General features: G+C 38.0%; 1 protein-coding gene across 2 annotated transcripts; it reads left to right on the top strand.

Moving 5' to 3' along the window:
* The first annotated feature begins 1,953 nt into the window (after positions 1–1,953).
* On the top strand, positions 1,954–16,248 carry cog3 (component of oligomeric golgi complex 3). Of its 2 annotated transcripts, XM_086145634.1 has the most exons (23): positions 1,954–2,121; positions 2,345–2,491; positions 2,587–2,648; positions 3,115–3,280; positions 3,539–3,613; positions 4,703–4,795; positions 5,913–6,038; positions 6,138–6,218; positions 6,301–6,344; positions 6,457–6,583; positions 6,838–6,929; positions 7,071–7,210; positions 9,218–9,378; positions 10,005–10,113; positions 10,215–10,333; positions 10,481–10,570; positions 11,183–11,303; positions 11,595–11,683; positions 11,797–11,931; positions 12,366–12,441; positions 12,566–12,693; positions 13,794–13,892; positions 14,033–16,248. In XM_086145634.1, the coding sequence occupies exons 1-23, from the start codon at positions 1,954–1,956 to the stop codon at positions 14,060–14,062; spliced, it is 2,478 nt and encodes an 825-aa protein (XP_086001760.1). In that variant the 3' UTR covers positions 14,063–16,248. The 2 variants fall into 2 exon arrangements, with proteins under 2 accessions (XP_086001760.1, XP_086001761.1); XM_086145635.1 differs by lacking the exons at positions 13,794–13,892; positions 14,033–16,248 and adding an exon at positions 13,607–13,632.
* The last annotated feature ends 1,654 nt before the right edge of the window (positions 16,249–17,902 follow it).

Below are 17,902 nucleotides of genomic sequence, written 5' to 3' on the forward strand. Positions count from 1 at the left end.
GCATGCATTCCCTGTCAGGCTTTGTTGATACTAACTGATATATTTGGAAAAAGTTATTTTCCAGCATTTCCTTGCTTTGCACACTTTTATGTACATTAGCTTGATGGATAATGATATGCATATAGTTTTAAAGTGTGGAGGTATTTAAAATGGGCTATTTTCATGTTTTTTGTGTTTATTCATGAGTCAGAAAAAAATACTGAAAACGATCTTACGAGTCTGGATAATGCATTTGAATCCGATGACTGTTGAGGGTTGTGATATATGATACTTTCACATCTTTTTTTTTTTACATGTTTTAGCACTTTGAACAGCAAAATTTGAAATACTGTCACTATAAAATGTTTCAAACTCCTTGTACCACATTGCAAAATGCCTTCCTGTCCTTTTTGTTTGAAAGACTCAATGAAAAATATGATTTAATATAAATCCACAAATGTTATATGTGTAGAGTTTCAACCTAATCTTAATCCTCTTCAGTAGCATTCTTAAAGCACTTATGTGTAACAAAATTCATTTGCTTTTTACTTTAAAAAGAATAGCAAATCCGGGCCTGACCAGAGTGATCTCCTTGATAATTTGCACCAGTTGTTTGTCTTTAATTCAATACACGTGTTTACACAGATTATCATGTTATCTCTCATTATAGCTTAACTAAACCCTGGCATAGACACAGTGAAAATAAATATAACAAAATGGTACAGACACATGTCCGTCTTGCTCCACAAGACATCATTTGAAACACTGAGCCAAAATATTACCTTTGATAAGATTTGTTCTGACATCTCTTTTTGTACTGGGTTAACGTGGCTTGAACTCCACAGCATCTCTTTTCAACTATAGTAGACAAGAGCAGGGCAATAAATAAAATGAACTTTGTGTGACCTTCCCATGAGACTCCCTGCAGACTTAGCTTTTACTGGGATTTGTGTTTAAAATGTGCATTTTTTTGTATAAACAAATACCAGAGGCCATTGCATGAATTATAATAATGGATAAATATGCTTTAGGATTTAGTGGAATTTTAGCTGGTTGACTGAAAAAATAAACATTTCATTTTTCCAGCATGATTTAGGCACATAAAAGTGAAAAGAATAACTGACAAACAAACAAAAAAACTGATTATAAATAATGCAGCCCAGCATACGCCAGTTAATTCAATTTGAGAGTTTGAGCTGACTTGGTTGGTTTGGTTTGGCTTAGTTCTGGAAATGAAGGGAAAAGTAAAGAAAAAAGGGAAAGAGGGGATATAGACGGAAATTGAATGGTATGTTGAATTTTTACACATACCTCAATTCTTCTTCTTCTTCTTCTTCTTCTTCTTCTTCTTCTTCTTCTTCTTCTTCTTCTTTCGGCTTTTCCCGTCAGGGGTCGCCACAGCGAGTCAACTCTCTCCATCTAACCCTATTCCTCCTCTCTCACACCAACTACCTTCATATCCTCTCTCACTACGTCCATAAATCTTCTCTTTGGTCTTCCTCGAGACCTACATACCTCAATTATCTGCCAAAATTTCTATCCATGGCCTCAGACCTCAGCCAGTGTGTTGGCATCACCGACTGCACCTGTTGTTTTACACTGTGTATTTTTCACAAATGATCTTAAACCATTGATATAACATCAGGAGGAAATCACATGAAAATGACATTGTGTTTATGCGTGTGCGTATGTGTTTAATCTAAACAATTAACTGATCAACTTAAAGAAAATAACCGAAAATGATCAAGCTACTCATCAAACATGTGCAAGAAAGACAATTAAAAAAACAATAACAAGCAAGTTTGGAAGAGTTTTTATCACCATTTTTATGTATTTACTTGGAAGAGGCTTATTTTTAAGAAAAACTGTGGACAAGCAAAAGGGTTAAACTCAAATTCAACTAACCACGCCCATCTTCCCGGAACAGGAAGTACCTGCGCGTTACTGCTGACGTTGTTGCTGTCTGGAGTTACGATGGCTTCCACTGAACAGTCCTTGCTGGACCTAACAGATAAAGAAACCCGAGAGAAACTCTCTTTATGGGATCGACGCCTAGACGCCATGGCTCCCCTCACGGAGAAACAGACGGACTCCGTGCTGGAGATCCGAACTGCCGCTGAGACTTTGTCCATCCCCTCCGAGGTGAGATGTTGTTCCACCGCTAGCTAGCTAGCGAGCTAACACGCTAACATACTTTGCAGCTATTGACAGATGAGTTACACCGTGTATGCACGCCTTTCATCACCTTGTCATGTCATACCTGGTTGATATTAAACTTGTGGGTTTATTACGCAGACCTAACTCTGCCTCCTCAAGCCTTTTCAGACAGTTTAGAAACAGCTAGCATGCTTTGTTTGTTTTGCAGTTACCCATTGAGGACCTGTGCAGCCTTTCGTCTCGCACACTACAGTCACCGTTTACAGCCTCCGTGCCCGCGTCCACGGAAGACGTCCTTCTTAGAGGCTTCCAGACGCTCGAAATGGAGAATGACAGAATAGAAACTGCGCAGCAGGTGACATGATTTTTGGCACAGCGAGAGTTGCTCTTGGTCTCAAATATTGCATAAAAGTAGGCATGGGTTTAACATAACGCCGATTTGCGTTGCAGTTTTTCTCCTGGTTTGCCAAGTTACAGGCGAGCATGGACCAGGGTGAGAGCGCAAAATACAGGTGCCTCAATACAATTTCGTCATATTGTTTTCATGTACATTTATTAGAAAAGGAAATGCAATTCGTTCACGACTGTTAAATAGCATTATATAGTCATATAATGCTCCCAGTTTGCTCCAGTAAGCACTATGGACAAGGGGCACATCCAACAAACACTGAACCACAGGAATGCAGAATCACATTATCAGGCAGTAGTATGTACAAAATTGGAATATAGTAACATCCTAAAAGCAGAATTTGGCTTCCTTTCTTTCAAGGCCAAACAGCCCTTATGTACAAACTCAAGTTTTACAATGACAGCCGGTGCTTTGCCTTCAATATCTAAAGAGATAAATCTGCTACCATGTCTCTGTGTATACTTTGGGTGGAAAAAAAACTCACTCATTTGCCGTTCAAATGTTGTCAGTGCCACTGCAAGGTCTTTCTGTTGGAAAGGTAATAACTGTCATGTCTACTCTGAATTAAGGCAAACCAGGGAGGAACTAAATTGCTACCAAGAACAATGTGATGCTATCCTGAGAGATGTGAGCGCGGCTTTAGAGCAGTTGGAATCCCTTCAGAAGCAGTACCTATTTGTATCCAATAAGACGGGCACGTTACATGAAGCGTGTGAACAACTTCTTAAAGAGCAGGTTTGTAAACTTATTAGTGAATTTAAGTGCACAGTGATGAATGATGGAGAGTGATAAATGATGATCATGAGTGGAGCATACATATGTAGTAATGTCTAATGAATATTTCTCAGTATGAACTTTAGTATGTCTAACATGAATTATATATATTATCCTCTCCAAAATTCCCCCTTTTTTTTTTTTTTTTTAAACAGGAGTCAATAAACTTTAATGTCACCATCATCATTTAGTCATATTAGGTATTTTGTCTCCTTGCAGGCAGAGCTTGTCGACCTGGCAGAGAGCATCCAACAGAAACTCTCCTATTTCAATGAATTAGAAAACATAAACACGGTAGGCATATTGTCTTCTTACAATATTTTTCATTAAATATTCATGGTCGGCAGTGATGCATATCAAATGTTATACTGTGGTATTGTATCGCATGCTTTTTCTATTATATAACTAACTGTGTAATAATTTTAACATCTTATATCTGGAAATTACTTGTAAAGAAAACGAAGTTATTTGTTAATCACCATGTTATTGGAAATCTGCTTTGACAGTGAAATGAAGATTCTGAGAACAAAGATTTTGTCTTTTGACCTCTCATTAGTTGCCATGGCATAAATGGTTCATCGGTTTGCAGAGTCAGAGCATTTCAGATGTTGCGGCGAGAAAGTCCAAGTTGCTATATACAACAGTATAGCCAGCATACAAAAATTAAATGACCAAAAGAATCCCATTATAACCACTATTAATTATGTGTTATTTTATTGGATTACTCAGAGGTCATTACAATACAAATTAACTGGTTTACACAAAGCATGGTAATAGGCCTGTAGTAAGTGACTAAAAAATTAACCTTAGTAACCAGCAAAAAAATTCTTAAAAATTCACGATGAAATTACTAGAAAAATAGCACAGAATAACTTGAAAAGACGGAAAAAATGTTTCCTGTTTTTATATTTTTACCTTATCATCACACTGTTCAAAACAAAGATTAAATTAAATGCGATTCTCATGTTAAAATATTCATCATTAACAACCTTTTGTGATGATCACAATTTAGCTGAAAAAATTCACCATAATGGGTTGAGCATATTTTTCGGTACAAATATAAATAGGATACAGAGAGGTTTTTTGTTAAATGAAAAGGAAAAGAGGTTGTGTAAGGAAAGAAAAAAACAGCATACAACTTTTTCTTCAGATGGAAGAAAAGAGTGCAGCTACAAATATAAGGAGGCATTTGACATTTAACAAAAGCAAAGAGTAAACCAAAAGTACATCACTTAAAAACACTGATGTAGGGAGCCTTGTATAGCTCGGGATTTCAAGCACAGCTACAGGTACTACAGGTACATGGGGCCTGATGGGATTCTTTGTGATTTATCACTCCATGCTGACATTTTTCTACCTTTGCCATCCTTTCTGTCTTCTCAGAAACTGAACTCCCCAACCTTGTCTGTAAATAGCGAAGGCTTCATACCAATGCTGTCCAAATTGGATGACTGCATTGAATATGTTTCTTCACATGTAAGTAGCTCTCGAAAAAATACCATTTTGAAGCCTGATTCAAACATGCTTTTACAAACCTGTTTTGACTTCCCTCTTTCAGATTCTGACACTCTTTAATTGCTTCTCTTACTGTGCTGAATGGATTCTGATTCATGTGGATGATAAAAAATGTCTTGCATTGAATTTGGAAGGCATAAAAAGAAGAATAGGACCATACACAAACAGCTATTTTTTCCCCTTCCACATTTTTGTAATTTTATTTCTTGCTCTGCCTCAGTTTTGATATCTTCCTTCAATTGCATTAAACTTAAATCTAGCCTGACCATAACTGACAATGTCCTATATTTTATGAAGAGGCAAAAGGCAGGACTATTAGCGACTGGAGCTGAAATCTGTAGTTTGGCATGAACAGTATTCTCAGTGATTTACAAGGACCATGTTTGAATATTTAAGTAGCCTTAAGGGTTTTAGGTCTTGAACACGATTCAGAACCTTTTATTGTCATAGCTCTATCGAGGCCTTTTCCACAAACTGCAGACTATTGAGAGAATCTGGCCCAAACCTAAACTGTTGTCATCCTTTTTCCAGTTCAGCACACAGCAAGACAATTCCCATGTCAGACAGTGAGGGGGTGTGTCTTTTTTTTGACAGCCCTTAATGCAAGCATTTTTCCCCAGTTGTTTGATCAACTCTTCAACACACTCACTGACTCTGCTAAAAATAGACCAGAAAGCACTGTTGTGTCACACTACACTAGGGTTTTTTTTTGTAGTTAATTCAGACTTTACACAAGGGAGCCTGCTGGTTTAAGACTGTTGAATGTCAGATCTGACCTATTCTAACTTTTACTTTCACTCATACAGTACAGCCCTTGTGGGTAAAACATAGATTTTCAGAATTGTTTGCATGCTTTCCCCGTGTCTGCATGGGTTTCCGATTCTCCAGTTCTTTCCAGTTCTCCGGTTTCCTCCCACAGTCCAAAAACATGCAGCAGGTTAAATGGAAAAATTGTGGTATTTGTGAAAGTCTGCTTTTCGTGTAGTGTGACCCTAACATTGTTAAAGACATTGATCAGTAGAGTATGTTTTCACTGCTCAAACATGGTAATGTTTTTTTCCGTTTGATTTTTTTCCAGCCCAATTTCAAGGACTATCCAGTTTACCTAGCAAAGTTCAAACAATGTCTTTCTAAGGCTATGCACTTCATGAAGATCCATATTGTAAACACTATGCAGAACCTCACAAGCCAGTTAACAAAAAGGGTAAGCAAGGCATGCAGCCAGCAGCAATAGATGGAGACACTAATTACTTTTTTTGGCATATCCAGTAACTCTACTTAAATATACCTTTCACCTCTTCAGGATCCAATGGGTTTGGCCAATGCGGACAATGCCTTTACACTGTATTATGTCAAGTTTAGGGCAGCTGCACCAAAAGTTAGAGTGAGTACACACTCTTTTTGCTTCAGACACTTTCTTTCCTGAAATATCAGATTATTATTCTATTTTTTTGTTCCGCCTTCAGTCATTGATTGAACAGATAGAACAGCGGGCACAGAAGATTCCAGAGTGAGTATTCCTGTTTATTCTAAATACAATCAAACGTGCACACCTTTTCCTTTATCTCCGTAAGATTCCATTTGGTTAAAGATTTAGTTCCCCTATGCTCTGATATGAACAGATACCATCAGCTCCTTGATGAAATCCATCAGTGCTACCTTGATCAGAGAGAACAGCTCCTCAGTCCCAGCATCTCATCTACCATTACTGAACTGACCAACCAAAACAACAAAGACCACTGTGCCCTGGTAAGACATGACCTGTTCAAAGCAGCACCACACCACAGGCATAGCCTGGTATTATTTGAGCACGCCACAGTACAGAAGTCTTACTCTTTGATATTTCCTGATGCATTTTATTGTGAATCACATGCTAGTTAAGCTATAACCTGTGATTATGTTTTTTTGTTGAAAATTGGGCCTTTTTTTCCCCAAGTATTTTGAAAAGAAAAAAAAAAAGGTAAGTATGTTGAGCATTATTCCTGTTGTGTGTATTCATGCAGGTTCGCAGTGGCTGTGCCTTTATGGTTCATGTTTGCCAGGATGAACATCAGCTGTACAATGAGTTTTTCTGTAAACCTACACCTAAGCTAGAGTAAGTGGACTCTGTTCAATACCCTTTTGTGAGAGCCAAAGGTTACATGACAATCTGTTTTTGTAATTCATGTATTATAACATATTAAGTTAATAGTATTATTTGAAATTTTAAGTTTTAAATTGTGTTAATCTCTGACAGTGAGCTGCTAGAGAAGTTATGTTTGTCCCTGTACGATGTGCTACGGCCTCTAATCATCCACATCATCCATCTGGAGACTCTGTCTGAGCTATGTAGTATCCTTAAGAACGAGATGCTGGAAGACCACGTTCACAACAATGGTGGGTTAAAGGTTTTTGTTGTTCTTTATTGGCACAAGGGGTGTAATTTTAAGTCTCCAACTATGTCTAATGCTACATGTGCTGCATACATGCTGATGACAGACAGCTGTATGTTTGCATTGTATTATTACTTCTGCCCCACATATGACCACATACAATGCATCGTAAACTTAAGAATTGGATGACCAAAGGACAAAAAAAATATTTTTTGTAAGTCTGAGATTCTTTGGGTCCAGAAACCAAAAAGAGATCAGTTCCAAACTGACTGTCATAGGAAGTCCAGGTTTATCGTCAATCAACAATTAATCAAAACATAAATTACATGGATAAGATTTTATCTCCTAGAAAACATCTTGTGTCAGTCAGATAGGGAAAAAGTTGTTCAAGGCCATGCTGTTTTTGTTGCTTTTTTTAAATATTATTTTATATCATATAACAAGTTCACAGCCTACTGAAGTATAGAGAACGACAATAAATACCGAATATGATACTTCAAGTAAAATAATTAATTTTCTTCAAAATACTTGTTTCTATTTACAAATCATGATCAGTAATTGTCAGTGAGGTTATCCCTGAGGGGTTTTTTTTTCCCAAAGACCAAGGCTTCCATTGTAAGTTATTACTATACAGCACATTTTAGACTGCCGTTCCCATAGTGGCTGTTCATTCACATCACCGTCCAACGGCATTGTCATTTTAAGTTAGCTTCTTTAAAATGTGAAACTCCTGTTTACAAAAGAAAAAGGAAATGTGCAGTGACAGAAGATGAAAATGTTGTTGTCCTTGAAGAGTACTGGAAAGCACATGCAAAAAAAAACTCCATAGCCATTATACTCGAGCACAAATGTGATGGAATCAAGTTAGAAATGTGAAAATGTCACAGTGACATTAAGAAAGGAGATACACAGATATTGACGGGAGTGTACAACACCATGTGAAATCGTGAAACTACATAGGCGCGATTAGAGTCTTGTCTCCTAGTTTGATGTTCAAGGACCAGTTTTAAAGTTGAAGAAAACCGGGGCGATCAAGTCTGTTCTCCTTAATAGATAGTGCTTTACTTGCTGCATTTATGTCAGTCTTACTCTAAACTGTACATTGATATCTCATCATCTTCAGCCACCACAGATAATGTTTACTTTATGGAACTAGGTTGAGTCTCTTACACGGTTTCTCATGAAAATGTCTATGAAGTGCCTTGCAGTCCAATGAGTACACACCGATATTTTTGAGGGCATGAATCAAAAAATATAACCATTCCATGGAAAACCATATGATGACTTTATGTGATTCATTTTTATGTTTTTTTTTTCAAAGGAATATTGTGTAAATTTTAGAGCAGCCGTAGCCTAAGTGCTTTTATGTAACAAAATTCATACCTCTCTGACATGCTCAATGTTTTCAAATGCTCCAGAACCCACAGATCATTAGATGCTGCTAAAAGCAGGCTTAAGACCGACGTTTTCTCTCAGGCCTTCGACGAACTGCCTAACAAGTGTTCCCTTCTCACTTGTGTTAATGGTTTGTGTGGGAGGGCAGAGGAAGGTTCCTTTTTTTTATATGTGAGCATAATTGATGCACTTTGCTCTGATGATGTGCTATGAAAAGGTTTGGACATCTCTTGAATTCAACTTTTGATGTGCATAGCTGTCTTTTAAGATTGCATTATTAGTACATTTCACTTCCATTTTGTGATCAAAAGAGAAGTCGTGTCTTTAAACATTAGCAATATTAAAAAATGCAAAGTAGGTAATTTCATAACACTACCCAGCGCTTAAAAAAAGGGATGATTAACATAATGATTTACATAATAACGCATGTAATGTCACTTCCCATCAAATAACAACTCATAACCCCAATGATTATTTGTTCAAATCATTAAAAAAAATATTGCACTAGAAGGAAAGTAACTTGCCCAACCTGTTATTGTTTTAATGGAAAACGGATGAATGTGTGTGTGTGTGTGGATTTTATCTTAATGTGTGTGTGATGTGTGCACCCTTGCAGCTTGTCAGTTGGGGGCCTTTGATGCTGTGGTGAAGCAGATGCTTGAGGATGTCCAGGAGAGGCTGGTCTACAGGACTCACATTTACATTCAGACTGATATCACAGGCTACAACCCTGCTCCGGGGGATCTTGCTTATCCTGAAAAATTGGAGATGATGGAGGTAACTTTATGTTTGAAAGGTATATGTTATATATTTGGAACATGAAAAATAAGTCCAAAGGGAGTTATATCTGCTTAATAAGGTTTACACAGCATACATGTCATGAGGGAAAAAGTAACGTTTTGAATTTGTATGATTCACACATAATCAATATATTATTCAAAACATTCAGCAACTTTAAAAATCTTGAGATAAAGTTTCCCAACCTATTTTTGGAGGTCTGACATAATATTCTAAATATGCCATGAATGCATAAATATATAATGGTGTCATAATTGAAAGAATATTACTAAGTCATCAACCAGGACCTGTGAGTGTTGGTTCATTTAATGACATGTCTCCTCATCGGTCATGCTCCCATTTGGCTTTCTAATACAACAAAAGGAATCATGCAGGCATTGGTTCTTCTCCAAAGAGGACATGTGACTCTTGAATTCGCCTTGCAGTGTTTTTCAGTGTCTTATCTCCTTGTTCGAGGAGGCATATGCTCTGATGTGTACATCATTTTTTCCTGAATATTATTTCTGATAATTTAGCCTCCGAAAACCCCAAGACTTTCCATTAAAGCAGATGACAAAAATATCTTCTGAGCTAACTCCTGCATTTCCTTTTCTTGGAAACAACAGAGAATCGCTCAGAGCTTGAAGGAAGAGCAGATAAAGCAGAAGTCACAGGAATCCATGTTTTGTGATGTTCAGCTTGAAGATGCTGATGGCAGAAGAAAGAGCAATGTGGGTGCGTGTTTCCATATTTTCTACATTGTTTTTAGTATAAAAAAAAAATTTGTGTTACTGTTATTTCCCCGATGGTTACTTTTTTTTCTTCAATGATTGCAGGGAATTTAGATGCATCACGCCTTCAGACGTCTATTTCTCCAGCCGATTTGCACGGCATGTGGTATCCTACTGTCAGGAGAACACTGGTCTGCCTGTCTAAGCTTTACAGATGTATAGATGTGAGTCCTCAATTTCCGTTATTTTGTTGTTAATTCATGTTCTCGTTTCCAAACATTTGGCAAAATGTCTGTTTTTTTTTTCTCTCCCTGTGTTTCTCTTTGTGACTTTGTTTTCTTTTTCCTTTTTTTTTTTTTTTTTTAAATCAGAGAGCAGTCTTCCAGGGTTTATCTCAAGAAGCCTTATCTGCCTGCATCCAGTCCCTGCTTAAAGCCTCTGATATCATCCTCAAAAACAAGGTTGGCACACGTGGCTAAGTCAAGTTTGTATTTCACTGAACTTTTCAGATTTTTATAATTAAAAAAGCTGGAAAGGTGCCTGTCGTTTTGCGTTGTGAATAAGCATTCCCCCCTTAATTAAAATGTGTTATATTTCATTAAGATTTCTTGGGGCAATGGCGTACTTAACCAAAGCAGCTGGGATGTCATTTAAAGTTTATTTTCATGGGTGCTTTATTATGCTCTACACAGTGCTCAGCAGACCATCCTTTATTTATGGGCCTCTTTCACCTTCAAATTTGCTTTTAATATCTGTAGTAACTGGCCCGTTACAACCTAACATTTAGAATTAATGCAGCAACATCAATTTCAGAGAATGAGTATCCTTCTCACGCTGATGATGTCTTTTTCCAATATTTTGGCAGAACAATGAATGGTTTGCAATGTCCTTTTTGTCACAGTAATATGTCCCTTCCCAGCTACGGTTGATCAGCAGTTATTAATTAGACATATGACCTTATCATCTCCAAGCTGCTCCTCTCTGTATTCTCTGTTGCTCGGATAGTCAGCATTTGCCCTTTTGTGTTGGCAGCCCGCAGTGTGGATTTAACAGTGTGCTATCATTTTCTGTAGACACGAATAGATGGGCAACTTTTCCTGATCAAGCACCTGCTGATAATGCGTGAACAGATTGCTCCATTTCACACTGATTTTGCCATCAAGGAAATCTCACTGGACCTGAAGAAAACGCGAGGTAAGATAATTAAGGGTGGAGGGAACATTGGTGTTAAGCTCCATAAAGCCAGTCATTACATTCTCATGCTCATTAAGCAACTTGTGCCTTTCGCATGCACCGGTGGCAACAATTAATGTGGAAATTATAGTGTAATCCAACACCATAATGTACATTAACTGAAGGCTCACAGGACAGATTTGCCCCTCCCATCACCCTTATCTCAGTCAAGGTCATATTTGACTCACAGCACTAGAGGGCACTCTAATTCTACAACCCACCTCTGATTTAATCTCTCTGCTCTTTGTTCAGACGCTGCCTTCAAAATCCTGCACCCTAAGGCTGTTCCCAAATTCTTCCAGCTTAACAGTCACAACGCCATTCTCGAATTCCTGTTGGAGGTTTTTATTTTTTTTTTCTCCTTTTATTAAACACACTATTCACTTGATATACTGAGCACCTACCAAGGGAACCACAGCTTAAAAGTACTAAGCCCGTTTTCTCCGATCCATAGGGAACACCAGAAATAAAGGAGCACTACATCGATTCTAAAAAGGATGTGGACCGACACCTGAAGTTCAGTTGTGAGCAGTTCATCCAGCAGCAGACTCATATCTTTGTGGGGAACCTTGAAGAGTTTCTCACTAAGGTAACTGGGAGAATGAATGCAGACATAGCCTCCGGCACTGACGGCACATCCTGACCTTCAGTTTTCAGCTTGTACCTTTTATAACAACCATTTAGAAAAAAAAAATCATTTTATTCACTGATCATTGAAGGTCTGTGTTCAGTACATTGCCACCCTATTGTGAATTCTTTTCAGAGCAGTACTTCTGCTGAACTAATTTGTTGCCCATCTTTATTTCCACCCACTACACTCCGTTTTCTAGTGTCTTTGTTCCTGATACCGCTATCTGTCTAATATAAGAGTACTGAATTGGCTCTATTGGTACTAAGGCAGTTTGACATCGTTGTATACTCACGTTGATTGGGTTCTCATGCTCCTTTGCTTTGCTCGCAAAAATGCTGTCGAAAACAACAATACAGACACTGTTTTGTTTTGTGTTTTTTGTCTGGTCTCAGGTCGCAGCGCTTAAAACTATGGCAGTTCAAGGGGGTCCAACATACACTCTGTCTCAGCAACCTTGGGCACACCCTGGTAGGTTTTCTCTCTGGAAAGCCCCCTGACATTGCATGGCAATCCATCACCACCTGTACAATGCGTGCTAGAGGGCATGTCAATGTTTTTTTTTTTCCTTAGTGCTTTTTTGTTCTCTTTGCAGTAAAGATCAACGACATAGTGATGGCAACCTACCGGGTGATGAAGAGCAAGCTGCCAAGCACTTTGCAGAGCATGTCCTTGTACTTGGCCAATAGAGACACAGAGTTCATCCTTTTCAAGCCTGTCCGGGTGGGTGTCCAGGAAAAATAGGATATCTCATGAACCAGCTCATTGCCTCGTCATTGTTCGACTCTCCTTTGAGAAATGCTGTGTCCTCGGACATGAAGGTCTATTCTGTGCGTTGTTAAAATAAAGCAATGGACAGGTTAACATGCGTCTTTGAAGAACTAGATTTAGAAAGTCTTTATAAGTCTATTGAGTGTGAAATGCTCAAACAAAGTTCTCATACATGTTATAATATTGTATATTTAGTGTCAAAAATCAACTTGTTGACTTCTACAGAGGAAAAGAAATCAAATTTTCCCAGAAAACTTCCTATTCATTGTGACAAATGATTAAGTTCCCTGCTTTATTTGGCAGTGTCTGCACCGCGTGCGTGCGTGCGTGCGTGCGTGCGTGCACATGTATATATATGTTTGTGTGTGTGTGTGTGTGTGTGTGTGTGCGCGCGCGCGCGCGTGTGTGTGTGTGTGTGTGTGTGTGTGTGTGTGTGTGTGTGTATGTGTGTGTGTGTGTGTGTGTGTGTGTGTGTGTGTACATATGTTGTTCCTTATATTAAGATTGTGCTTCACATTTAAATCATCAAACCGCTGTACAATAGAAGCTCCTTAAAAATCTGACTTTTAGCCATTGGTTGTTAACAAACAAATGAAGGCTGTTATCGCAACCTGTCAACACCTTTGCTGCCCACACCTGCCCTGCCCAAGCTCACTGATGTCACATGCTCGACCGATTTATCTGGAATAATACTTTTATTTTATTTTAGCACAATTTCTAATTGTCTGGGTGCATCTGGACATAGTGCCATATTTTGGGACCTCAGTTTACAAACCCGCTTGAGAATGTCATAGCAACAGTGGAACAAGTTCTGTTGCCTACTTAAGGCTTTTAAAATCAATTCAATATTTTAATCCTAAAGCAGATGTAGTGACCAACAACTCATGTAGGGATTGTGAGAATCAAGTGACATGATCTCTTCCTGCGACATCAGTGAGTCTATCCAGCATATGTAGGTGTGTTCTGAATTCTCCAGATAACATGGAAACAAAAGATGTAAACTGGAATAATTTCATCTGCAGCACAGAGTTAATGGGATGTATTTTTCACAGAATAACATCCAGCAGGTATTCCAAAGACTGCATGTTATGCTTCAGGAGGAATACAGTGGAGAAGACCTCCAAATCATCGCATGTCCATCCATGGAGCAGGTAAAGCACTTGAAGATTAGTTTAGGCAGAAAGAACAATAGCAATCCATTTTCCTATTGAATGTAAAAGTTAGTAAAGAACTGTTGAAAAGACATGGACATAATCATTTGTCATTGTTTTTTCCCCTCGCTTTCTTTTAGATAAACCTACTGTTATCGGTGAATAAGTAATCTCTACATTTGTTGTGGTGATGCTGTTGAAAACCCTCTGGTCAGTAACGTGATGTTGCAAATCCAGGCGACGACCTGTGTGGACTGAGTGGGTGAGATGACCAGAAAACTGCGCATGAGCTACAAAATGAAGTGAGGTCACTGATCAGAGCGCAAATAAGTGAACCAAGCCAAAGATTGCGCGGCAGAGTTTTCAGCAGTTCGAAGTATCTTGAGCAATTCATAACAAACTGACAAGTCAAGTTATTTCTTTTGGGTGCTGGGTTTAGTATTTTGTTCCACTGAAATTGGAGTTGGTGTTGCAATTAGGTTTGTATTTATGTAGGAAAATCCATTTGTGCAGGAGTGGATTTATGATCAGTAGCATCTCCTCCAGCGCTAAACTCTTTGGACTAAAAAAAAAATGAATGTGGTATGTGAGAAAGAGTGTTAGGGGCTGAGGGTGAGGATAAATGATATTGGAGTGTTCAGAACACGGCACATTGGGTGTGCAAATCGAGGGACTAGAGAGCTATTCATCAGTCAGGTAGCTAATGGCCAGTAAAGGAGTGCACATTCTGATGCCTACTTTCCCCTAGATTACTTTTGAAGGATAATAAGAGAAATATAATGCGAAACATTTTATTCAACCGTTTAAAAATCGCAATCTTTGTTTTGTCCCATATAACTCCGCTGTTTATTATCTGCCATTAATACATAAACACTCAGGTCCAACAGGTTCTCCTGATCCTTGCAAAATCCATGTACACCTGTTGTTTTTCTTTTCTTGTATGGCTTCAGTGCTTTGTTCTGTTTCCAAAATGTTCCCTATAATCTGAGGCCATAATGGCTTTTTTAAGACAGTCATGCATTTCCTTTTCCTTGAGACCAGATCCAGCAAGACTCTCATAACTCTTGACTATGCAGTGTTGTCTTTTCCTCTTAAATCAGTCAATTAGGGTTTATTTATATAGCATTGTTAAATGCAGGTAGGATGTAACACTAGTCCTTGCAATGAAATTGACATCATAATCCTCCACTCCATCCCTTCTTCCCGTTGAACAAACAGAAGACAATAAATATAAAGCTAAATAAAACAATAGACAAGCTATAAATAAATTATTAAAAAAAGGAACCAACAACCACCAAACAATAAAGCTCCCCATGGCTGTTGAAGATAAATCAAAGACTTAAGATCATACTATAAAAAAGTAATATTAATTAAATGTAAGGGGAGAAGTAAAATGTTAAAGAGAGCAGTCAGTAAGGATCGAAGTTCAGAGATATTTAATGATCAAATGACTATAAAAATACCCTCAAGCTGAATTCGTAAAACTTTAAAGAGGAAAAATTCGATGGAAGCCAGGCTGAATTGGTAGGACTTCAGTTCCTTTGTCCCCTGACTGTCGGTCTTTCCCCGGGAACGTGCATCCAAAGACAAATGCTATCTGTGGCCAAACTGTTTTGGAATTTAGCCAGAATAGTTCCTCTCTGATACGTACCAGCTCTTTTCCAAAAACCATACACCGTTCACTAACTTGGCTTCGTATGCGCTGCACTTAGTTCTACATAGAGCCCCAAGCAACAAGTCCTTCAAATATTTAACAGACTCAGGTCTTTCCATTGTTGTAGCAGAGTAAATAAAAATCTTAGGTCACAGTACCTTGTAAGATTAACAGTGTGTCAAAAACATTCATGAAACACTGGCTTACATTTTTGGGTTCAATACATTTTTATTACATACATTATACCCATTTCATTCCCTAGCTTGTGAACAGGTTTCATACCATTCAAATCATGAAACCTAGCTTTTATTTTCCTTAATGTAAACATACGTTCGTGTTGGGATAAATGCTCCTGGTTACGAAACACCTGCTCAACATGAGCCAGATGTGAATACACCTAAAGAATGACTTCTGTTTACTAGTTTCAGTTAAATAAAGAGTCAGTTTAATCCAAGATTTTATATGTTTTTTTTCTTTTATACATGTGTTGATTAAAACTTTAACTTGCAAATGATGGCTCTTTGAAGAAAGCAGTTTTGCACTGTGTATGAAAAATATTTGATGTGTACTTTTAGGGTCTTCATGCAGTAACACAGGTAATTGGGGACTACCGTTGTAACATTTGCTTTTATGTTTCCCATGTAAAATGATGTGCACAGTTCTACTATTTATGACCATTCTAATTAAAAAGAAGTTCAGCTTCTCTGCTTAAATGTCTAGTCATTTTGCGACTATTAGGGATTTCTATTTCCCCCAGAAATGAGAAGCTGCCCTTCAAGCTCAGTATTGGCTTGAGGGCGTCTCCCTGGCATCAGCAGTCACCATCTTTCCACCTGTGAGATGAGGTTTTGCAGGGGCTAAACCTTCCATGGATTGACAGTCTTTTGATGGGAAATGAGGGACTGGATGTTCTGGAGCAGGATATTGATCAGTGCACTCTTCTGCTGCAGATACTCCTGGAGCATGTCAGGTTTCACCAGCTCTGCCTTGATTCACCTGCGACAGTAACCCAATGATTTATCCTGCTCCTTGCATATCTATTGTCTTTTTGTAGGTGCTGTAAATGAGTTATTTTGCCTCTACATGATTGAGGAGCAGAGTAATGGAAAAGTTTATCATACAGGAACAAAAACAAGAGAGGGGGATTTTTTTTTCTTCCTACATGGATTCCATAATTCCCAGTGGTTGATATATTTCAGTTATGACATTGACCCATACTTGATTATTTATGATTTATTTTTGCTGCCAAAATAATAAAACTAATCCCTTTTTTTAAAAAAAAAAAAAAGAACTTTGCTTGATCATTTGCCATGTAGGGTCTTTCCACAAAGTATATTTGCTGAAATGATGCATAATTTGTGTTAACTTCTCCCATGTCATGAGATTTACACCGAAATCCGATTTGATTCCATATTTTTCCAAGACAGAACCACAAATGAAATGACAAAACTGAATAAGAAAAGCTCTAATTAATGCACGATAAATTTGCAGCAAAGTATGTAATATGTTGGCAAACTCAGATGTGTAAAAATGCAGAGCAATCCTAGACGCAATTTTGGAAGATTACAAAATATGAAAAGTAAAACGTTTCAGTAACTTTGAAAGAGGAGGGTCTGTGCATTCCTTTGCTATTGTGTTAGGAACAGTTGAAAGAGAATGAACTGGAAAATCATCAGTATTCTGTTCACAGCTTTGAAAATGTTAATTAAGATAGCCATAATCATTACAGAGGCAACGTGTGTAGGAGGTTGAGCAAAGCTGCTTTGGAATCAAACATTCCTGGTTCGATTCCGGATTCCTCCTAGTGTGTCGAAGTGTTGTTGAGCAAAACACTGAACCTCTAACTACTCCCTTGGTTCTGATGGACAGCAGCCTGCTGCTCATGGTTCATCCATGATGGGTTAATTGCAGAGAACGAATTTACCCATGAGGGATTAATAAAGTATAAGTAATTATTATTACAGCCTGTATTGGTTTTGGAGTTCATACATCACTTGAAAAAAAATTAAATTTGAAATCACTGATGCAATTAGTGACATTCATCTGATGCAATTCGGAAGAATGGGAAATGTCCAAGCAAGAAATTTCTTATGATACTACACACTGGTACATGTGCTTTATCGACTGAAAGCCTGGTTTCCACAGTGAGGGAGTCTAGTTATGCAGAATCATTTGTTTTTTGAGTCCATGTAATCATTGGCTCTATGTTTTGGCTGAGAAATTTAACATGGGCATTTTTAGCTGTGTTTTTGCTCTGTCTCATCGAGATGACCGAGATCGTATTTGATGCTGGTTCTGCTGGTTTAAATACATTTGCTTAGTATCTCTTTGTGCATCAGACAGACAAAATTGCTTG

This window comes from Fistularia commersonii, chromosome 4 (genome assembly GCF_037954325.1).
Source record: "Fistularia commersonii isolate RoL2024-O1a breed Wild chromosome 4, RoL_Fcom_v1.0, whole genome shotgun sequence".
NCBI lineage: Eukaryota > Metazoa > Chordata > Actinopteri > Syngnathiformes > Fistulariidae > Fistularia > Fistularia commersonii.

Bases quoted from the DNA above. Each gene is read 5' to 3' on its own strand.
- cog3 (XM_086145634.1), top strand. From the start codon at position 1,954: ATGGCTTCCACTGAACAGTCCTTGCTGGACCTAACAGATAAAGAAACC. The intron at 7,211-9,217 runs GTGGGTTAAAGG...GCACCCTTGCAG, and splicing joins AGACCACGTTCACAACAATG to CTTGTCAGTTGGGGGCCTTT. The intron at 10,334-10,480 runs GTGAGTCCTCAA...TTTTTAAATCAG, and splicing joins AGCTTTACAGATGTATAGAT to AGAGCAGTCTTCCAGGGTTT.